This window comes from Mizuhopecten yessoensis, unplaced genomic scaffold (assembly GCF_002113885.1).
Source record: "Mizuhopecten yessoensis strain PY_sf001 unplaced genomic scaffold, ASM211388v2 scaffold1779, whole genome shotgun sequence".
Lineage (NCBI taxonomy): Eukaryota > Metazoa > Mollusca > Bivalvia > Pectinida > Pectinidae > Mizuhopecten > Mizuhopecten yessoensis.
The window spans coordinates 899262-924650 of record NW_018404217.1 but is presented as its reverse complement, the minus strand read 5'-3'; the positions used below and the strand labels follow the sequence as shown (position 1 = coordinate 924650).

The following is a 25389-nucleotide window of genomic DNA, read 5'->3' as shown; positions in this document are numbered from 1 at the left end:
AGGTGTTAACATTGGATAGAGACAGTTTAACAGTAATTGGTTTATCTATAGCATTAATGATAAAGGTATATACATTGCAGACAGTTTAGCAGAAATTGGCTGATTCATATCAGTGATGATATAGGTGTTAACATTGGAAAGAGACAATTTACCAGTAATTGGCTTATATATAGCATTACTGATATAGGTATAAACATTGGAGACAGTTTACCAGTAATTGGTTGATTGATAGCAGTGTTGATATACATGTAAACATAGGGAAGAGACAGTTTACCAGTCATTGGTTGATATATAGCATTACTGATATAGGTATAAACATTGAAGACAGTTTACCAGTAACTGGTTGATTTATAGCAGTGATGCAATGATGGTATATGTGTTAACATTGGGTAGAGACAGTTTAACAGTAATTACTTGATATATAGCATTGATGATGTAGGTGTTAACATTGGATAGAGACAGTTTAACAGTAATTGGTTTATCTATAGCATTAATGATAAAGGTATATACATTGCAGACAGTTTAGCAGAAATTGGCTGATTCATATCAGTGATGATATAGGTGTTAACATTGGAAAGAGACAATTTACCAGTAATTGGCTTATATATAGCATTACTGATATAGGTATAAACATTGGAGACAGTTTACCAATACTTGGTTGATTTATAGCAGTGATGATATAGATGTTAACATTGGATAGAGATAGTTTACCAGTTATTAGTTTATATATAGCATTGATGATATAGGTGTTAAAATTGGAAAGAGACAATTTACCAGTAATTGGCTTATATATAGCATTGATGATATTGGTGTTAACACTGGAGACAGTTTACCAGTAATTGGTTGATTGATAGCAGTTTTGATATACGTGTAAACATAGGGAAGAGACAGTTTACCAGTCATTGGTTTATATATAGCATAAGGGATATAGGTATCAACATTGGAGACAGTTTAACAGTAATTAGTTGATTCATAGCAGTGATGATGTAGGTGTTAACATTGGGAAGAGACAGTTTGCCAGTAACTGGTTGATTTATAGCAGTGATACAATGATGGTATATGTGTTAACATTGGTTAGAGACAGTTTAACATTAATTGCTTGATATATAGCATTGATGATATAGGTGTTAACATTAGATAGAGACAGTTTAACAATAAATGGTATATAGCATTAATGATATGGGTATAAACATTGGAGACAGTTTACCAGTAATTGGCCGATTCATATCAGTGATGATATAGGTGTTAACATTGGAAAGAGACAATTTACCAGTAATTGGCTTATATATAGCATTACTGATATGGGTATAAACATTGGAGACAGTTTAACAGTAATTGGTTGATTTATAGCATTGATAATATAGGTGTAAACATTGGATAGAGACAGTTTACCAATAATTTGTTTATATATAGCATTGCTGATATAGGTGTAAACATTTGGTAGAGACACTTTACCAGTAATTCGTTTATATATAGCATTGATGATATTGGTGTTAACATTGGGTAGAGACAGTTTACCAGTAATTTGTTGATATATAGCAGTGATGATATAGGTGTTATCATTGGATAGAGATAGTTTACCAGTTATTAGTTTATATATAGCATTTATGATATAGGTGTTAACATTGGGTAGATACAGTTTACCAGTTATTGGTTTATCTATAGCATTAATGATAAAGGTATATACATTGGAGACAGTTTACCAGTAACTGGCTGATTCATATCAGTGATGATATAGGTGTTAACATTGGAAAGAGACAATTTACCAGTAGTTGGCTTATATATAGCATTACTGATATAGGTATAAACATTGGAGACAGTTTACCAGTAATTGGTTGATTGATAGCAGTGTTGATATTCATGTAAACATAGGGAAGAGACAGTTTACCAGTCATTGGTTGATATATAGCATTACTGATATTGGTATAAACATTGAAGACAGTTTACCAGTAACTGGTTGATTTATAGCAGTAATGCAATGATGGTATATATGTTAACATTGGGTAGAGACAGTTTAACAGTAATTGGTTGATATATAGCATTGATAATATAGGTATAAACATTTAAAACAGTTTACCAGTAATTGGTTAATTTATATCATTGATGATATACGTGAAAATATTGGAGACAGTTTTCCAGTATTTGGTGGATTTATAGCAGTGATGCAATGATGGTATATGTGTTAACATGTAACATTGGGTAGAGACAGTTTAACAGTAATTGGTTGATATATAGCATTGATGATATAGGTATAAACATTGAAGACAGTGTACCAGTAACTGGTTGATTTATAGCAGTGATGCAATGATGGTATATGTGTTAAAATGTAACATTGGGTAGAGACAGTTTAACAGTAATTGGTTTATCTATAGCATTAATGATAAAGGTATAAACATTGGAGACAGTTTACCAGTAATTGGTTTATATATAGCATAAGGGATATAGGTATAAACATTGGAGACAGTTAACCAGTAATTAGTTTATATATAGCATTGATGATATAGGTGTTAACATTGGGTAGAGACAGTTTACCAGTAATTGGCTTATATATAGCATTATTGATATAGGTATAAACATTGGAGACAGTTTACCAGTAATTGGTTGATTGATAGCAGTGTTGATATACATGTAAACATAGGGAAGAGACAGTTTACCAGTCATTGGTTGACATATAGCATAAGGGATATAGGTATAAACATTGAAAACAGTTTACCTGTAATTGGTTAATTTATAGCATTGATGATATACGTGAACATATTGGAGACAGTTTTCCAGCATTTGGTGGATTTATAGCATTGATGATATAGGTATAAACATTGGAGACAGTTTTCCAGTATTTGGTGGATTTATAGCATTGATGATATAGGTATAAACATTGAAGACAGTTTACCAGTAACTGGTTGATTTATAGCAGTAATGCAATGATGGTATATGTGTTAACATTGGGTAGAGACAGTTTAACACTAATTGGTTGATATATAGCATTGATAATATAGGTATAAACATTGAAAACAGTTTACCAGTAATTGGTTAATTTATAGCATTAATAATATAGGTATAAACATTGAAAACAGCTTACCAGTAATTGGTTAATTTATAGCATTGATGATATAAGTGAAAATATTGGAGACAGTTTTCCAGTATTTGGTGGATATATAGCAGTGATGCAATGATGGTATATGTGTTAACATTGGGTAGAGACAGTTTAACAGTAATTGGTTGATATATAGCATTGATGATATAGGTGTTAACATTTGATAGAGAGAGTTTAACAGTAATTGGTTTATCTATAGCATTAATGATAAAGGTATATACATTGGAGACCGTTTACCAGTAATTGGCTGATTTATAGCAGTGATGCAAGGATGGTATATGTGTTAACATTGGGTAGAGACAGTTTAACAGTAATTGATTGATATATATTATTGATTATATAGGTGTAATCATTGGAGACAATTTACCAGTAATTGGTAGATTTAAAGCAGTGATGATATAGGTATAAACATTGAAGACAGTTTACCAGTAACTGGTTGATTTATAGCAGTAATGCAATGATGGTATATGTGTTAACATTGGGTACAAACAGTTTAACAGTAATTGATTGATATATATTATTGATTATATAGGTGTAATCATTGGAGACAATTTACCAGTAATTGGTAGATTTAAAGCAGTGATGATATAGGTTTAAACATTGCAGACAGTCTACCAGTAACTGGTTGATTTATAGCAGTGATGCAATGATGGTATATGTGTTAACATTGGTTAGAGACAGTTTAACAGTAATTACTTGATATATAGCATTGATGATATAGGTGTTAACATTGGATAGAGATAGTTTAACAGTAATTGGTTTATCTATAGCATTAATGATAAAGGTATATACATTGCAGACAGTTTAGCAGAAATTGGCCGATTCATATCAGTGATGATATAGGTGTTATATAGCATTGATGATATAGGTGAAAACATTGGAGACAGTTTTCCAGTAATTGGTTTATCTATTGCATTTATGATAAAGGTGTATAAATTGGAGACAGTTTACCAGTAATTGGTTGATTAATAGCAGTGTTGATATACGTGTAAACATAGGGAAGAGACAGTTTACCAGTAATTGGTTTATATATAGCATAAGGGATATAGGTATAAACATTGGAGACAGTTAACCAGTAATTAGTTTATATATAGCATTGATGATATAGGTGTTAACATTGGGTAGAGACAGTTTACCAGTAATTGGCTTATATATAGCATTATTGATATAGGTATAAACATTGGAGACAGTTTACCAGTAATTGGTTGATTGATAGTAGTGTTGATATACATGTAAACATAGGGAAGAGACAGTCTACCAGTCATTGGTTGATATATAGCATAAGGGATATAGGTATAAACAATGGAGACAATTTACCAATAATTGGTTGATATATAGCATTGATGATATAGGTATAAACATTGAAGACAGTTTACCAGTAATTGGTTGATTTATAGCAGTGATGCAATGATGGTATATGTGTTAACATTGGGTAGAGACAGTTTAACAGTAATTGGTTGATATTTAGCATTGATAATATAGGTATAAACATTGAAATCAGTTTACCTGTAATTGGTTAATTTATAGCATTGATGATATACGTGAACATATTGGAGACAGTTTTCCAGTATTTGGTGGATTTATAGAAAGTGATGCAATGATGGTATATGTGTTAACATTGGGTAGAGACAGTTTAACAGTAATTGGTTGATATATAGCATTGATGATATAGGTGAAAATATTGGAGACAGATTTCCAGTAATTGGTGGATTTATAGCAGTGATGCAATGATGGTATATGTGTTAACATTTGGTAGAGACAGTTTAACAGTAATTGGTTGATATATAGCATTGATAGTACAGGTATAAACATTGAAAACAGTTTACCAGTAATTGGTTAATTTATAGCATTGATGATATACGTGAAAATATTGGAGACAGTTTTCCAGTAATTGGTTTATCTATAGCATTAATGATAAAGGTGTATACATTGGAGACAGTTTACCAGTAACTGGCCGATTCATATCAGTGATGATATAGGTGTAAACATTGGAAAGAGACAATTTACCAGTAATTGGCTTATATATAGCTTTACTGATATAGGTATAAACATTGGAGACAGTTTACCAGTAATTGGCCGATTCATATCAGTGATGATATAGGTGTTGACATTCGAAAGAGACAATTTACCAGTAATTGGCTTATATATAGCTTTACTGATATAGGTATAAACATTGGAGACAGTATACCAGTAATTGGTTGATTAATAGCAGTGTTGATATACGTGTGAACATAGGGAAGAGACAGTTTACCAGTAATTGGTTTATATATAGCATAAGGAATATAGGTATAAACATTGGAGACAGTTAACCAGTAATTAGTTTATATATAGCATTGATGATATAGGTGTTAACATTGGGTAGAGACAGTTTAACAGTTATTGGTTTATCTATTGCATTAATGATAAAGGTGTATAAATTGGAGACAGTTTACCAGTAACTGGCCGATTCATATCAGTGATGATATAGGTGTAAACATTGGTAAGAGACAGCTTACCAGTAATTGGTTGATAAATAGCATAAGGTATATACGTTTAAACATTGGAGACAGTTTACCAGTAATTGGTTTATTGATAGCAGTGATGATATACGTTTAAACATTGGGAAGAGACAGTGTCTCAGAAATTGGCTTACATAATTGGTTGATAAATAGCATAAGGTATATACGTTTAAAGCTTTACTGATATAGGTATAAACAATGGAGACAGTTTACCAGTAATTGGTTGATTTATAGCAGTTATACAATGATGGTATATGTGTTAACAATGGGTAGAAACAGTTTAACAGTAATTGGTTGATATATAGCATTGATGATATAAGTATAAACATTGAAGACAGTTTACCAGTAACTGATTGATTTATAGCAGTGATGCAATGATGATATATGTGTTAACATTGGGTAGCAACAGTTTACCAGTAATTTGTTGATATATAGCAGTGATGATATAGGTGTAAACATTGGAGACCGTTTACCAGTAATTGGTTGATTTATAGCAGTTATACAATGATGATATATGTGTTAACAATGGGTAGAAACAGTTTAACAGTAATTGGTTTATTGATAGCAGTGATGATATACGTTTAAACATTGGGTAGAAACAGTTTACCAGTAATTTGTTGATATATAGCAGTGATGATATAGGTGTAAACATTGGAGACAGTTTACCAGTAATTTGTTGATATATAGCAGTCATGATATAGGTGTTAACATTGGGAAGAGACAGTTTACCAGTAATATGATTATATATAGCATTAAAGATATTGGTGTTTAAACTGGGTAGAGACAGTTTAACAGCAATTTGTGTATATAACAGTAATTGGCTTATATATAGCATTACTGATATAGGTATAAACATTGGAGACAGTTTGCCAGTAATTGGTTGATTTATAGCAGTGATGGTACGTGTATATGTGTTAACATTGGGTAGACAGTTTACCAGTAATTGGCTTATATAAAGCATTAATGATATAGGTAAGCACTATCTCCAACATAAATACAATTATTTAAGTTCGTGTTTATATTTGCATAGCGGTTTGAATTTGCTTTAATTATGTAATGCAGTCGTCTTTGGCGATGCAAAGGTAACGTGTAAAGCAACTCGCTCCGAGAAAGTTGTTCTGTACACATTCGTTAAAACTGGATTGTAAGTGGTGTTATCTGACTAAATGCATGAAAACATTCATCTGATCAGCATATATTATTAACAGCTTTCTTGCAAGCGTTCCAGCCAAGTTTAGACTACACATACGTATTTTCAAACGTAAAACTAGTGAAAAGACAAAAGTATCACAACTTATGAACGCTTTGTCCAATAAATAGAAAAATAGAAAAATAGAAACTATCAATTTATTAAAAATATTTTGATTTATGATTTTGTCCTTGAATTGATAATTTCTGCAAATGTCTAACACATTTGCATAAAAGAAGTTTACGATAAGATGTGAATTTCCAAAGAAAATGACTTCTTTATCGACCTCGACATTAGTATGTATTTACATCTCACAGTTACATAGCACTGCCATCAACGTCAACTCTAAAGGACATATTTAAGGGAACTACACGTACTGTTGTCTGAGCATTGTATGCAAAAGTGTCAGCCTTTGATCTCCAAATCTGAAAAATATTGACCTGTATGGCTGTTTATTAGTACAGAATGAATGGAGTAAGTGATTGCACTACTGAGTAAATTATCTGGGAATTATAACTATAAACGTAGGACACACAAATGGGATTACACATATAAAATGTGTTCATAGATACAGTAATCCACAAACTGAGTTACAGTTCACCATACAGCTGTTTTGTCCCAGTTACAGGACGTATCGGTGATGCACAATTGATGCATTAGATAGATGATGGTAAAGAAATTAGATTAGATTGCGACGTAAGCAAAGCCTTTGGCCGAGTCTGGAACCGTAGTAGTACTGTTTATTCAATATTTTTTACTAGTCAATGTTTTTGCCAAAACTCTTCCCCACCCTTACACACGAACCAACTTTCGTGGACTACAAACTAATCGCTAACAACGAGTTGTAATTAATAAGGAATACTCATCTTGAGAAAATATTAAACCTGGCGTCCTACAAGGTTCTATACTAGGGCCATTATTATTTTTAGTGTACACATTCGATATAGTTATCGAAATAAATGCCATATTTTAGTTGTTTGCGGACGATAACTCAGTAAGTGTTATTGTTGATGCACCTGCAATCAGTGCCGATCTTTTGAATAAGGATTTCGACAATTTGTTTATTTCGTCTAGGAAATTGTTTGTAAATAATCAACTAAAAGCCGAAAAACTGTTTATCAGTAAACAAGAGATCCCAGAGAGATCTTGGCGCCCATCATCCTACCATCTTCATTAGTTCTATGTCATTTTCTCTTAACTGTTTGATCGAGTCATGAACATAGTAAATGCCCATTGAGGTAGCTTTCGATCTAAACTTCATACTGCTGTGTATAAAAGACAACCTTCAAAGCGAGTTGTCGTTTCACATATTTACTAGTACAGTACTTGATATGAAAGAAATAGAACCGATTATTGATATATCAAAAGGGTCTGTAAAGTACTTCCTGGAAAAAGTGAAATGTCAAAATCCAGTTTTTTTTCAATCAGTTTCAAAATGATACATGCACATTTATAGACCAAGAGGACTATTCATATAAAATTTTATAACTATCTTACATGTGGTTTTTTAGAAAAAAAGCGATAACAAACTTTTCAAAATTCAAGATGGCTGCCTTTCGGCCATTTTGTTTATCCAATCAATCTCAAAAGTAAACATGCACTACCAGGGACGATCCTTCCATTTCTTACTGAGAAATAGCGATAACAAACCTTCACTGTCAAAACTCAAAATGGCCACCTTTACACCATTTTGTTTATCCGATCAGTCTCAAAACATGCACGACGAGGGACCATGGGGAACCTACATATTAAATTTGAGAAAGATCCCTCTACAATTTTCTGAGAAATAACGATAACAAACCATTATTGTCAAAATCGAAGATGGCCGCCTTATATCACCTTTGAGAAAGATACTCACAGTGCTTCATGAGAAAATAAAGATAAAAGATTTTGTTTTTTTCCGATCAGTCTCAAAAGTAGTGCATAACTAAAGACCAAAGGAAACTCACATACCAAATTTGAAAAAGATCTCTTCAGTCTTTTCTGAGAAATAGCCATAACAAGAATTGTTGAAGGTCGGACCACGGGCCACGAACGACAGGCGATTGAAATTTTAACTTCCTTATGTCAAAGAAAATGAACACAATCCTACTGGACATGGTCAATCATTGTAAACCAGCTGACCAATCGGTTAGAATGCCGACTAGTAGAATTGGCATTTTCAACCCTTTGCTTCGTTTGATGAACAAATTTCACTTCATATGGATGGATGGATGGATGGATGACGGGTTTCGCGCCTACATGAATCCGCCCTTACGGGTTTCATCTGTCACTTCATATGTCTACCCTCCAGTATATATAGTACATGTACCAGATTTGAGTCACACCCTGGTTGATGTTTAATGATCTCCAAGCTTGTATGTTTGAGTTAATAGATACCCCATATCAAGTTTTAAGACACTTGTCAAAGTCTTTGTTTATAAAACTAGATTTCATATCATGAAATATAACACCAACATATATGTAGTTAGTGGTCGCTCTAGATTTGCAAGTTTTCCACAACTTCAAAGGATATGGGAAGTTTATATACTATTATCATGATTGAAATTTAAACCCTTACATACATGTCTCTGCTTTGTGATTGAGCTTGACAATAGATTATAAATATGTAAATAAGGATAAGAAAGATATAATTACCACTATTCATCTCCAGATTTGCAAATATATCGTTATAGGCCGTCGCTGTTCCGTATTAACGACTTGACTTTGCCGTGATTTTTGCCGATGTCGAATCGGATAGTTGTAATTACTATATTTTAGCGGCTATAATTTTGTGTAATTCGAACAGGTTTGACAATATTTAGTTAAATTTGTTCGATCAGACCGGAGGTGTACCGTAATTAATTTTAAAATTAACCCACAAAACCAGTTACACTTCAATAAATCCAAATCCAAATGATATCTATAGATATGTAGCAATATGTAAGTTTGATTCACCTTCATTAACAATGCTTTTTATTTCCTTTTCTGCATCTTTCACTTTTCTCACCAGGTTTGGATGTGTACGTTTAAGTTGCGCTACAAATAGTGTGTAGTCTCCCACATTTATCGTTTCGTATTTCTGAAGACAGACGAATAGGTTAGAGATGGTTTTAATCGAAGCAATGTCGACTGGGGTTAATGGCATATGTCTGAATAGATCCCTAAGTTCAGAAAATTCGGTCCCCACAATCTGTGTTCCAAGATAACGCACCAATTCGTTGTGGATATCTAAAGCCATTGTTGGAAATTTGGAAGCCGTTTCCGATGTTTCGGTACAAACCTGAAATATAAAGTGCAACAAATCTGATGACAATAATTGGGAACATTCCATGCATTATATTACAAAAACAAGCATTATTAATGTTTTCCCCAGATTTTAAACAAACAAGAGGCCCAATGGGCCTGTAGCGCTCATCTGGAAATAATCTCACTCTTGTAGCCTTAAATGTTGACTAAAATATAGCTAGAGGCAAAATATCAGTGTTTTGACTCAAAATCTTTCAAAAGGAAACTGTTCAAAGATTTAAACACGTTTGACCCATGTGACCTTGAAAGTCAAAGAAAGACATGAAGTTGAACAAACTTTTAAAAGGAGGTGTTATTTGGTAGTTATGTTTAGGTATATGTACATGAGCTAATGCTCTGAAGAAACACTACATCATCAATATTTTGTCATTTATCAAGAATCTTCGACAAAAAAATAATCTCAAGCTTTAAAGTATCTTACATTCCATAACCACAAAATCTCCCTGTCATAATTAAGGCCCCGTGTCGGAGATACGGGTTCCCTATAGTAATCACTCTGTCTGTCTGTCCGTCCGTCCGTCCGTTTGTCTGTCTGTCCGTCCAAAAATGTTGTTCCTTGCTGATAACTTATTTATTAACCGATTTACATGAAACGTGGTCAAAATGTTCAGTTAACAAAAATACACACTGAGATTAAAAGTCGATGTCAAAGGTCAAGGTCATTAGGTTTAAAGGTCCAGGTCAATTTTGCATCTTTTCACTGATGAACATTTTGTTATGACATTATGAAGCAAAGTTGATCATAATTAAACAAGGAGTCAACTGACCAAAGGTCAAGGTCATCTGGTCAAAGGTCAAGGACAAAGGTCACTGTCAAATTTTGTAGCTTTTCACTAATGAGCATTTTATGACATTATGAAGCAAAGTTGGTCGGAACTAAACAAAGAGACACACTGAGGTAAAAAGTCGAGGTCAAAGGTGAAGGTCATAAGGTTCAAAGGTCAAGGTCAAAATTTGCATAATAATAATAATAATATACAACATTTGATATAGTGCCTATCTAGCTAACATAAGCCACTCTAAAGTGCTTTACAGTACATAGATATACAATTAATACAATTACAATTTTTGAGGAATTCGCAGGAGCTGCCTTATCAGGCGCTAACTACTAGTCCTATGCCACCTGGCTAATATCTCCCTATGTGTGTACATTGTATGCCTGCGTGTGTGCTGGAGATGTATTGTGTTCTGTTTGTAGTTGGACAGTGCTTCCAACGGTATCTTTTATAGTGCGACCTCACTCGAATGCTACATCACAGATACCGCAACATCCACCCTAGACCATTTTATACTCCACCTGGTTTGTTGGAGTTGTGTGGGCAGGAGAAAAACACTTTCTCTGATATTCCATGCGTGCGACAACTTCGGGGATCAAACCCCGGCCGTCTGCGTGGAAGGCCGAAGTGTTAACCACTCAACCAATCCGCCCATAAATGACATAATCAAGCAAAGTTGATCAGAATTAAACAAGGAATCAACTGACCAAAGGTCAAGGTCATCGTGGCAGAGGTCAAGATCACTGGGTCAAAGGTCAAGGTCATTTTTTGTAGCTTTTTCACTAATGACCATTTTGATATGACACTATGAAGCAATGTTGGTCAGAATTAAACAAGGAGTCAACTGACCAAAGGTCAAGGTCATTGGGTCAAAGGTGAAGGTTATATTTTGTTTCTTTTCACAGGTGAACATTTCGTTATGATCCTTTGAAGCAATGTTGTTCAGAATTTAAACATGGAGTCAATTGACCAAAGGTCAAGGTCACTTGGTCAAAGGTGAAGGTTAAATTTGTATCTTTTTCCTGATGAACATTTTGTTATGACATTATAAAGTAATTTTGGTCAAAATAAAACAAGGAGTCAATTGACCAAATGTCAAGGTCACTTGGTCAAAGGTCAAGGTTGCATATTTTCCCTGATGAACATTTGTTATGACATTATGATCCAAACTTGGTCGGAACTTAACAAAGAGTCAACTGACTTAAGGTCAAGGTCAATGGGTCAAAGGTCGATGTCAAATTTAGTATCTTTTTCACTGGTGAACATTTCGTTTTGACACTTTGAAGCAATGTTGGTCGGAATTAAACAAGGAGTCATTTGACCAAAGGTCAATGCCACTGGGTCAAAGTTCAAAGTCAAAACTTAAGGTCAAGTTCACAGGGTCAATGTCAAGGTCAAATATTGTATATTTTTACTGATGAACATTTTTATTATGTTATTATGAAGCAAAGTTGTTCAGAACTTAACACGGAGTCAACTGACCTAAGGTCCAGGTTACGGGGTCCAAAGTTTTAAGGTCAAGTTTTGTTTTTTTCAATGACGAACATTTCGTTATTATATTATGAAGCAAAGTTAGTCGGAATTAAAGAATAAGTCAACTGACCAAAGATCAGGGTCACTGGGTTAAAGGTCAAGGTCATTTGGGTTCAAAGGTCAAAGACAAAGTGGATCTCTGACTTTGAACCTGGCTCTTGATGGAGAATTATTTAAGGTGAAATAAAACAAATCAAAGCTAACAAATGTGTATCGACTAGTATTTGCATTTCTTATTGCCCAAGAATATGGAGGTGGAAGGAAAAAATACTCATATCATAGTACATGTAAAATGTATAATTTGCTTCCTTGTGATTCTTTTTGAAGTCAAAATGTCAAACGTTAAGCTCAGCTATATGGGCAGATTGCTTCTTGATGATTATGGGGGATATATTGCCACAAGACGGGCCCTTACTGACCTGTCAGTGTTCTAGTTGTAATACCAATGTAGTGTTGCCTATACGAGTGATCATTGTAATACCAATGAGAATTGTCTAGACATACATATACTTTCCTTTTTTTAATTGATTTTAAAAATAGACATCAATATACTTTCCTTTTTTTAATTGATTTTAAAAATAGACATTCATATCTTTTCCTTTTTTTAATTGATTTTAAAAATAGAAATAAATGTACTATCCTTTTTTAATTTATTTTAACAATTGATATACATAACTAGAAATCATGGGAAACTTTCATGTGAAATTTGAGAAAGATCCCTCCAATAAGGTCTGGGATATAGCACTAGCAAACTTTAACTCTCAAATTCAAGATGGCTTTCTGTCGGCCTACGTGGTTTTGCGATTAGTCCCATAAGCGATATGCATAACTAGAGATCAAGGGGAACCTTCATGTGAAATTTGAGAACGATCCCTCTAGTACTTTCTGAGGAACAGAGCTAACAAACTCAAAATCAAGATTGATGCCTGTCAGCCATCTTAGTTTTGTGATCAGTCCCACAAAAGGATAAGCATAACAAGGGATGAGGGGAACTTATATGTGAAATTTGAGAAATATTTCTCCTAAACTAACAAACTTTCATTCGCAAAACCAAGATGGCCAACAGACAGCCATCTTGAATTTGAGAATGAAAGTTCCCAAAATACGATATGCATAACAAAGGATCAATTAGAATCTTCATGTGAGATTTGAGAAAGATCCCTCTAATACTTTCTGAGAAATAGCGCAAACAAGAATTGTTTAAGGACGGACGGAATGATGGACGGACCACGGACGCAGGGTGATTTGAAAAGCCCACCATCTAATGATGGTGGGCTAACAAGGCAGCAGTTAAGTTACATTCTGCCAGCTCGACATTCAAAAATACAAAAACACCCCACTACAGACGAATATAAATTCCGACCTCAACGTTGTAGAACAAATATGTTTAACAATTCGTTCTTGTCTGCTACTCTCAATCTGTGGAAAACTCTCCCTGAAGATATAAGAGAAGACGAGTCAATCTCATAACTCAGAAGGAACAACATACTTGAAATACATCTCAAGAACAATCATATCTTTTATTGTGGTAATTCGATCACCAAGCCAAGCTACGTGAAATGGAGTTCACTAAATGACCACCTTGTTCACAAACACTCTGTTCTTGTCGTGAGGAATCGAAACAAGTGAACACTATCTACTACTTTGTCGATTTATGAACACGCTAGACAAGTAACTTTTGTATCTTTCAAATATCAGCTTTCCGCTGAAGTTCTACTGTTCAGTGACAACATTTTATCTTTTGAACAAAATAAAAATATATTTGAATGTGTTCAAAGTTTCATAATTAAATCGAACCTATTTGTATAAATTTCATATGCAAACTCAAGTTTACGGCTTGTATAGTTTATTGCTGAAGTAACTAACGATTTAGCGTTGGTAACTCTGTAACTAGAACACTGACAGGTCAGTAAGGGCCCCGTATTGTGGCAATATATCCTCCATAATCATCAAGAAGCAATCTGCCCATATAGCTGAGCTTGATGTTTGACATATGGACTTCAAAAAGAATCGCAAGGAAGCAAAATATACATTTTACATGTACTATAATGTGAGTCTTGTTTCCTTCCACCTCCATATTTGCTGGGCTAACAGAAACGTAAATACCGGTGCAATACTCATTTGTTAGTTTTGATTTGTTTTATTTCACCTAAAATACATCCTCCATCAGGAGCCAGGGTCAAAGTCAGAGATCCACTTTGACCTTTGGACCCAAATGACCTTACAAAACTTGACATTGACCTTGAACTTTTGGACTCAGTAACCTGGACCTTAGATCAGTTGATTCCGTGTTAGGTTCTGAACAACTTTGCTTCATAATAACATAATAAAATGTGCATCAGTAAAAAGTTCCAATATTTGACTTTGACATTGACCCGGTGACCTTGACCTTAAGTCAGTTGACCCCTTGTTAAATTCCGACCAACTTTGCTTCATAATGTCATAACAACATTAACTTGTCTGTATATATTGGTATCTTTACTAGAAAGTTGACACACATGACACCAGTTGGGGTATATATAGTCGCTGGAACCTCCAGTGTGACTGGTACGAACCATAGTGGTCTCTCATTTCAATAGCCCGACTTTCCTCCGACCCTGACACCACTGAGGTTGACTTAAGACATATGTGGTGTGTGTTATAACACATTGTCTCTACATGGAGTAGAGAACTGCTCTCAGGTCCATATATCGGTTTGAAGGTGGAGGAAATTCACTCTCGTGTATTCAGCTTGATGTCAGGAGACCAAGCGTGGTTAGCAATCTAAGGGAGGTAACTCTCCCTAAAATTCACTACAGTATCAAGTTCAATTCCGTGAAAATTAACGAAGTCTAACACATTTCGGCAATTGAACTTTACAATAAACATTATAATTTATGCTAAGTTATTATATATCTATCCATTCTGTCTTGTTTATAAATAGTTACTCGTATTTTGAAACACCTTGTTGAGTTATTTAATCGATTGCTTGTCTTACCAATGCATCCATTATACGAACCTGTAGTGAAAACAGGAATGTTACCTGACGAAGGGAAGAGTCTAGAGAGGGCTGCAGTAAACGTTATTGACTTGTATTAATTGCCAAGAACGTGGACTATACGATCACATTTCGGATTTTACGGAGTGACAACTGGTACCCACCCTCTCCGGACTATGTTCACCCTACATTACACAACTACATTCCTTATCAGTGTATTGTATTAATTATACATAGCTACAGTATGCCCTTAATCACTAAATATAACTATTTTCTTACTAATTTTTCCTTCTAGGTTACTGTTCTTTCTCACCTGTATTGTCTGTATCTACTTTCGTTTAATACGACATTCCTGTATTATAAAGGGGTTTTCCCTAGTCTCGTTTAACCAGACGCTTGATGACTTGTAATTCTCTCTTCGGCGTAGCTTACGCAGACAACAAGAGTTTGGTTGAACGTGACTAGTTTTCCCCAAGTTTGCCACCTTTCGGTAGGTAATAGACTTGCAAAAGCCCATATCAACTATCATTTTACGGGAGTACTTTTTTGTCGTACGCAACATCTTGTTGTGAATCGGCGTTTAATTGATAAGAAATGATAACATTGCCACGCAATTTACCATTGTAGAAACATAAAATTACAATGATTGATAGCACATACAAGAGGCACCCTTAAAATATAAGAGTCAACTAGATGGGGGAAACGGAGGCAGGTTCGGCCTATTTTTATTTAAGTCGTCCTGGACCTTATAGCATTTGTTGAAAATTATGTGTGTTTATACCATTTTGAAGAGAAATTCCATGCTTTTCATTAAGTAATAACAAAGGGGCAAACAGGTCTGTATTTTACCAATTATTTAACTTTTTCCACCGGAAAGTGGATGACAGAAAGGCAGTCTCGGATAAGTTCTGCCAACATTGGAATTAATATAATTATGACCTTCATATACTGATTTGCTAAATTCTCAAAGTTATAAGTATTAGCTCAAGACTAAATCTATCAGCGGTGGCTGGACTTACCCCGGGGCCGAACCTGCCCCGGTCTCACATATATTAATTACTGTAATACTATCAGATGGTATGCACAAGTTCATATCATCCAATATGAAAAATACTAAATTTGAATCCATATGACCTTTGCTGTACTTTATACTGAAACATCACGTAGTCGAGTTGGCATCAACTGAATTGGCTGGACGTTCACATGCAAAATTGCGATTTATCTTCCAACTGGTGTTAATTCACATAAATTTCAACAAAAATCAAATCAAAAATTACCAAAATTGCCCCCGCGATATCCCCCTTCCCCTGTTGTTACAGTACTAGATAATCAGTTAAATGTACAGTAGCAGTAGATACACTTCTTTTTATTCCTTTAACTGTATATTTTGTTTTAAGATGCACACGGATGGCTTTCTAGTTATATTTAGTGCAAAAACGAAGTGTGCCCGACTCGGATATTTTGTGTCCGATATTACCCCTAGTTCACCAATTCTCGATGACGTAATGCACATAACAGTATGGGACACAATTCAAGCGAATCTGATATATTGTTTATATGTATGCAAGTCAAACTTCGATGTTTCGAACTTTGCTTAACCATCTGGAAAAAATAGAAACATCTGGACTTCGACTCCGGAATAATAAGACAGAAGGTAATTCTTTAAAAAAATGACGAAACACAGGCTTCGACATTCTTATCAAATTCAATATTTATTTGTCAATTAAAATTCCGAAGCTTACACAGGTAAAATAACAACGGGACATTTTAATGTTTTTGAATAAGTTAACATTTCACATCGATTTATTAGTTGTAATTTTCAATGTTTTTTTATAACGAATGATCCTTGATTTTACTTCGAAGCAGCGAGAAATTCGACTCATAAAAGTACGATACATGTGTACATGAAAAGAATACAAGCAGTGCTATATAAGGGAACAATTCTATACTAATATTCTGATAATACCTTACAGAATATACATATAAATAATAATAATAATGGAACATATGTGGTTTAAAACTCACCCAGTTCTCTAATTCTTCAAATATCAAATTTAAACACTTCCAATATCAAAATGTTGTTATATATCCTTCAACCCCTTGGTGCTGAGTGAGATTAGTCAAGTTAAAAAGTATGCAGTTGTTAGCTATGACCAATAAAAATGTCCGTTGATGTCTCGTGACTAAAAGTACTCACATTCCACACATTCTTACATACAGATAACACACAAACATTAAGGGTCCTCGCACCACATTCTTTCATCACACAACTGTACTACCAAACAACCATTTAAGGTTCCTTACACCAAGACCTTTCATAATATTAAAATAAATTTAAAGTCTTACATACAATAGATATATATATCCCTGTTACACAATCAAGATAATAACATGATTGTATTTAATCATTAACGTGTAATCCTATAATATCTTTTCCGGAATCTATTCGTCTATTACTTCCAATCCGGTTTTTCCGGTGTTNAATAATGAACCCTAGCTTACTGGAAAACTAGTAAATATGGAAAAGACTTTTGTATACTTAATTTAGATTTTTTTTATCAGGAAGTAATATTTGCTTGGATTACTACGAAAGGGGTTCAAACAAGAAAATTACAAAAAAATTGCCAAATTGAAATCAGAAAGCAAATATAGGGGAAGGAAAACACCAAAGTACACAATTAAGCATTCGTTTAAACTAAAAGGATAAAGTCGTATATACGTTTACTCGATGATGTTTTTAAGACTGGTTCCTTCTCTCAAAGAAAGATTCAAACACACTTAAAAAACTAGAAATATGTCAAAATGACATGAAAGTCACCCCATCTCCTGTATGATTATTTTCAGTATAATAAATCATTGACCAAGTACAACTGACATATTTCCACCTGTCAATCAAAACGGTCTAACAATGACCAGGTATGCATACACGCTGTTTAGGTAACCATGCCAACCTACTAGGATATAATAAGAAAGCATGTGGTTGATTTACTTGAAGAAAAGGTTCCATGTTTTATGACCATAAAACACAAACAATGCAAATAATTTCATTNCAACCACATACTCATTTACAGCTTAGTAGACTGGAACAAGCAAAGTAAAGTATCTTGCTCAAAGATACAACACAGTGGCGTGCCATGACTCGATCCCGCAACCCTTCGGTCACAGGCCCGGCATCCAACCACTAAACTACCGTGCCTATACGGAAAACTGATTGTCTCTGGATTAAACAAAATATGTACACAAAATAGATGTGAAATCATCTAGCCTGAAGTATTGACGAAGTCTCTAGGTGTATAATTTGGTAAGAGCGAACATGGATGTGACCAGGTATATTTGAGTGAAAAAATCAAGTGTAAAAATTGTCTTACTATGCGGAAGGGAAGCGAATAAGCATGTATCGACTATCGATAGAAACATTAATAAATATAAAAACAAATATGTACTGTATAATAACAGCAAATTTTTGCGTACCTAAATAAGGCAAAAACAAACAGGAAGAGAATAAGAGAAAATTGTAAATAATTGTAAGTAAAACTCCCAAGTGAAATATAATATGAGGAGGGGAACTCTTTTCGGACAGAGAAACATACTAATAAAATGGTTTCTGGCACTAAAATAATGAACCCTAGCTTACTGGAAAACTAGTAAATATGGAAAAGACTTTTGTATACTTAATTTAGATTTTTTTTATCAGGAAGTAATATTTGCTTGGATTACTACGAAAGGGGTTCAAACAAGAAAATTACAAAAAAATTGCCAAATTGAAATCAGAAAGCAAATATAGGGGAAGGAAAACACCAAAGTACACAATTAAGCATTCGTTTAAACTAAAAGGATAAAGTCGTATATACGTTTACTCGATGATGTTTTTAAGACTGGTTCCTTCTCTCAAAGAAAGATTCAAACACACTTAAAAAACTAGAAATATGTCAAAATGACATGAAAGTCACCCCATCTCCTGTATGATTATTTTCAGTATAATAAATCATTGACCAAGTACAACTGACATATTTCCACCTGTCAATCAAAACGGTCTAACAATGACCAGGTATGCATACACGCTGTTTAGGTAACCATGCCAACCTACTAGGATATAATAAGAAAGCATGTGGTTGATTTACTTGAAGAAAAGGTTCCATGTTTTATGACCATAAAACACAAACAATGCAAATAATTTCATTTTTTTTTTATTTCTGTGACTTTCCCCGGCCTCTGCATCCCAATTTCAAGGCCTTCCACATTCAAACATGCCAAAGTGCCAGGATGAGATATTTCATCTGTTAAAATGAAAAAAAAGATATAAAAGAACTGAACATGCATATTGGAGCAAATCATTTTCACCAAAACTAAAGGCTGATAATTAAGGAATTTCCAATCCCTATCACTAGTTTGTACTGGTATTGTATTGGTGGTTATTTAACTCCATAGTATCAGTTGATAATTCTCAGTAAAAACAATTTGTTGGTAAAACTGTCAATATCATTGGTTTCCGCGCGTTATATATTTCCACGCAGCCATTTTATCAAGCAATATCTCGTTACTACGTGACCTGCTGGACACAACACAAAGATATTTTAGACATTTGGCCATCGTCTGTAAACTGACACAAAAATTACCGGAAGTTCGTCCGGAAAACATAAGAATTAATCACCGATTAAAAAACACGCATAAATATGCAGTTTTGCTTAATACACTTTTTATCTTGCTCAAAATGAATCCATACTTGAAACAAGTCCACTGACATGAAGTTTAGAAATTAAACCAACTTATTGTAATGACTTACAGTGTATTGCTGCAGCTGTTGAAGTACTTCCTTCCATTTTAGTTTGTGTATTCTGGAAATGATAAAATATCAGCTATCTTGCAATGCTTAATTGGGATATTTAGTGTGATCATGGTTTATTAAAGCATGTATAGACTATAGGGGTGTAACAATGTATCGGAAAACAAGTATATCGCAATACACAGACCATATCGTACATGTATCTATCACAATGCGAAGCCGATAATAAAATATTGCTGAATCGCAACATGTTCTAACAGTCAAATAGATATGCTAATAACCATAATCCAGGCTATTTCTAGCATACAATTCAATACAAACGTATCGCACAAATGATCTCAGATTTAATGACAGCATTTTGACACCCATTAAGCCAAATTATCAGAAAAAAATACTATGAAATTATATTGCGACACTATCGCAATATTTTCCTTCTGTATTGCAATATATTCTGGTAAGCCCAACCCACAGGGGCTTGTATAGACTTATATGATAACATTAGCTAGAAATACCTATATATATACGTATTTCTAGCTAATATGTATCATATAAGTCTATACAAGTCCCTGTGCTCAACCTGTATTGTTACATCTACGGTACCTTCAACCTGCAGGGGGAAGTGGAGAAACTAAAGAGAAATGTTTTGTTACAGATAGAACGATCAGTGATCTTAGGAAATATTATGAAAGGAGCCATGATTTGCAGAAAGAGCTGCAAATACCGCAATACTCTCAATTTTGTTTACATCCCTAAATTAGACTGGATCTTTGTTGGTTGATTTCATAGAAATGAAATATATACATGCACAACAGTGCTGTTAAACACATTTGTCCTTACGTTTTGACAGGACACTGACAGGAATATTATTGGCAATAGCGATATACATAAATATGACAATGCCGTGTTTTGCCGGTACAGTATCGCCACATGGTGACCACGTGGAACTGTACCGGCAAAACATGGTATTGTTTTGTCGGTACCTCGTGGTCACCACTAGTACTGCCACTACACCGCAGAAACGATCAATTTCATTCAACGGTGTCGAGCGCTTTTATTATAAATTCTCAATATGGCAATGAACTACTTACCTTACATGACCCCGCACTCCGGTTTTCCATTTCGAGTTCTGCCGTAACACTAGTGTTATGTCGTAAAGTGTTCCAAAGTTGTAAACTTTTTCATGCGGGATATGAATGTTGATGAAATATTTGTTTGAATGATGGCGCATTTATTTATAACATATCACCCTTTGAAATTATAATGTGACGGCTGAAAATGGAATGTTAATTAAAAAAATAAAGCAATTTCCATAAATGTCGTAAACTTTTTACTTTGGACGAACTTGATTCAGGCATGCCGGTTACCGCCGGGAAGCCGGCACCTACCTACTGATTACGTATTTCCCTAAAGTCCCGCATGTTCGGCACCTGCTATTCGATTAGAAGTTTCGCCGGACTGCAGAGAATTGCAAAGCGATACAAAATGTTATTTGTGTCCGCCAAATTGCGCGTATGCTTGAATGTAGTGTGCCGGCGGCAAGCACAAACCCGGCATATCAAATCACATTTGCCCTTTTGCTAGGTGACGTTTTCTGCGTGAATAGATGATAAAGAAAAAGAGACGTTATTGAGCTTTTCTACCTTAACTTTTTATTACAAAATTTATATTGTTTTAAAAAGAAATTTTACCAATATAGTCGTTGGTCAGACATAAAAAACTCAATCAATCAATAGCAATATATAATATAACAGTCTACCCCTTCGGGAACCTCAAAGGTGACCGATTCATATTCGGAACATCTTCAGTTTAAAATTCGGAACGCCTTTTGGTTGTATGTTAGATCTATTCCTAAATCGATATCTGAGTTATCCAAAAGCTTGTAATTAGCGACAGAAGCAAACACACGAAAGCCGAAAACAGTGGTCGGCAACAGAGGTCAAAATCTGGGACTGAAACCAAAATAATAGTCCCCGCTGGGGTTCCCCCAGGGGTGACTAAAAAAGACAGAATCATCACTAGTGAAAACGTTAAGCAAAGAGATTGGATAAACATCATTTTAGTCTGATATCTCCCAACATTACACAATGTAACACAATTTGAAGTTTTAAATAAAACCTCTAATACAACAATTCTGTTTAACAAGTTTTACAGTAAAGCTGCATTTGATATATTGATATAGCAAAAATATATGAATCATGGAATTAGGTAGCCAACTAACCAATAACAAAATCAACATGGGATGATTTTTAATTAAATAAACATAAGATAAAATAATTGTTAAATTCATGTACAACATTATTGCCCCAATAATTTCTGCTCAACTACAACTTTAAAAGTGGAAAATAACAGGTAATCTTGCTTGTAAACTATTTGGAAAATGTTTGGATTTAAAAACCTATTTTATTGATTGTGCTTCCTGAAAACCTTTCTCGAAAACAGAATTTGCTACATGTATGTAAGTAACTAAAGTAGAAGGTTTGAACTTATAGTAACAGCAAACACCATAAATATGATACTAACCATAATTTGATACTCAATCAACAGATCTTACGACATAAGCTAGTGTAAAACGTTACAAGTCAACGTCACAAATACTCCGAAACAAAAAATTATATTACACGGGGTAACAAAACAATTAAACAAAAAATACGGAATGAAAGGATGATTTTATGAAAGAAAGAAGTGAGTGACAGTATGTGAGAATTAATAAATGATATCGCTCTACTTTCTTCTCATTGTCGTGCCCTTGTTTACTCCGAGATCTCCTCTACACGAAATAACAAGGTATCAAACCTGGGCTGGGCGAAGTTCTGGCCCAGGACGAATGGAAGGGTGCTGCATGGAGCAAGAATAAAATCATAAATACTTACTGACAAAACATTACTTTGGTACAATTTAATTCAAAGTACTCACTTGTCATAATGAAATAAATCACGTATTTATATGTTTTTTTGCAGCGACATTATAACACTTATCATGAAGTAGGTAGCAAATACCAACCAGAGCTGCTTGAATGAATGAAACAGTTGGTTACGTCATCACACGTCATATTTGTTGGTTACATCATCACGCGTCGTGTTTAACTGAGCCTCGTGACAGAATGTACATAATTTATCTAACCACATCTGAACCGTCTATAAAACACATGTATTCAAACTGTCATGGTCCATGCAAATCCAGAACGGCCACTAAAATTATTTATCTTACAGTTACCACGTCATTCACTAGGCAAATTCACATCCAAAACACCATAATCCCGAAAACTTTATCAACAGCTTATGAAAACCAATCTTGTGATCATTTCACTGTTACCTTTAATTTTTGTATACATGGTCGAACTGTGAAGGTCAGCTAACATAAAAACTGTGTTCATTACTTTAATGCAATAGTCCAAAAAAGAAATGTAATCCTTATCCATACCGAAACGCCTGCCTCTAACGTGTTTCCTGGAATGTCGGTATCGTAAGAAATATCAATCCTTCTCGTCAGTTACTGCAACACAAATAAAACGTTTTAAAGTTAGTTTTTGCAAATTGATCGACTCAAGTGTGTCAAAATTTCATATGAAAAGTCATATTTCTAAAAAGCATATCTATTGTAAATGAAACAAGAAGCCCAATGGGCCTGAAACGCTCACCTGGTATTAATCTCACACTTGTAATCTTAAAAGTGGACTAAAATACAACTACAGGCAGAATATCAGTGTTTGATTCACAAGAACCTATTAAATGATTTAAACATATGACGCCCGTGACCTTGAATGTCGAACTAGGACATAAGGTTGAAAAGAGTTTATAGTCTTCCAATTCAGCATGCTTCTAGCACAATATCATTACCCTGGACCTTTTGGTTATACAGAACAAATCATTGAAAGATTAAAATATCATCACCCTTGGCCTTTTGCTTATTAAGAAGTCATTCAAAGGTTTTAAACAGATATGACCCCTGTGACCTTGAACATATGTCAAGTTCATTCATTTGAACAAACTTGGTAGTCCTTCACCCCAGCATATTACTGGCCAAAAACCATCACCCTAGGCCTCTTGGATTTTTTAGAAGTAGTTGTTTAAATGTTTTAAACATATTTGACCCTGTGACCTTGAATATAAGTCAAGGTCATTCATTTGAACAGATTTGGTAGCCCTTCCTCCCAGAATGTTACTGGCCAAATATCATTACCTTAGACCTATTGGTTATTCAGAAAAAGTTGTTTAAATGTTTTAAACATATTTGACCCTGTGACCTTGAATATAAGTCAAGGTCATTTATTTGATTAAACTTGGTAGCCCTTCATCCCAGCATGTTACTGGCCAATTATCATCACCCTAGGCTTCTCGGTTAATCATAAGAAATTGTTTAAATATTTTAACATATTTGACCCATGTGACCTTAAATATAAGTCAAGGTCATTTATTTGAACAGAATTGGTAGCCCTTCATCCCAGAATGTTACTGGCCAAATATCATTACCTTAGACCTATTGGTTATTCAGAAAAAGTTGTTTAAATGTTTTAAACATATTTGACCCCTGTGACCTTGAATATGATTCAAGTTCATTTATTTGAAACTTGGTAGGACGTGGATACGACACTATGCCATAAGCTGACTCGGGACAGGTGAGCTAATAACAAAACCAAGCAGGTATGAATATAAGGCGAAATGTTACTCATAATAATATGAATTTTATCATTGAGAACTCTTTCCAACATTGAGCAGCAGCCACAGTGAGAAGCTAGCATATATGCCGGTGCAGTTCTATTATATATTTTATACTGATTTTCCTAAACATATGTAAACAGCGGCCAAATGTGCCTATGTTGCTCACTTAGTACTAATCTCGTATTTGTAGATTTAAAAGTAGACTTATATTAAGCCACAAACCATATATCATTACAGGTGACTCCAAGTCATACAGAAGCCAGTGTTAAAATATGTAAACACATTTGATCCCGATGACCTTGAAGTAAGACTGACAAGTTGAACAAACTTTGAAAGCGGGTCACAGTCAACAACTTTACCTTAGCATATTACTTATCAAATATCATCACCCTGTTACTTTTTGTTATTCAGGAAATTGTTCAAAGTAATCGATATATATTTGACGTCTGTGACCTTGAATATGGATGAAGGTTAACAATTTAATCAAATATGACAAACTTCCACTTAGCATGTTTCTAGCCAAACACCATCATCCTGGGCCTTTTGGTAATTCAAAAGAGGTCTTCAAAGGTGTTTTTTAAGATGAGTGAAAC

At 34.3% G+C, this 25389-nt stretch overlaps 1 protein-coding gene across 1 annotated transcript in view; it reads right to left on the bottom strand.

Moving 5' to 3' along the window:
* The window catches only part of LOC110441101, a 17798-nt gene extending 7752 nt beyond the window's left edge, over window positions 1-10046 (bottom strand). Inside the window, exon 1 of the mRNA XM_021484205.1 lies at window positions 9719-10046. Coding sequence (XP_021339880.1) covers window positions 9719-10001 — 283 coding nt within the window. The 5' untranslated portion in view covers window positions 10002-10046. The remainder of the gene's footprint in view (window positions 1-9718) is intronic.
* Window positions 10047-25389: the final 15343 nt, after the last annotated feature.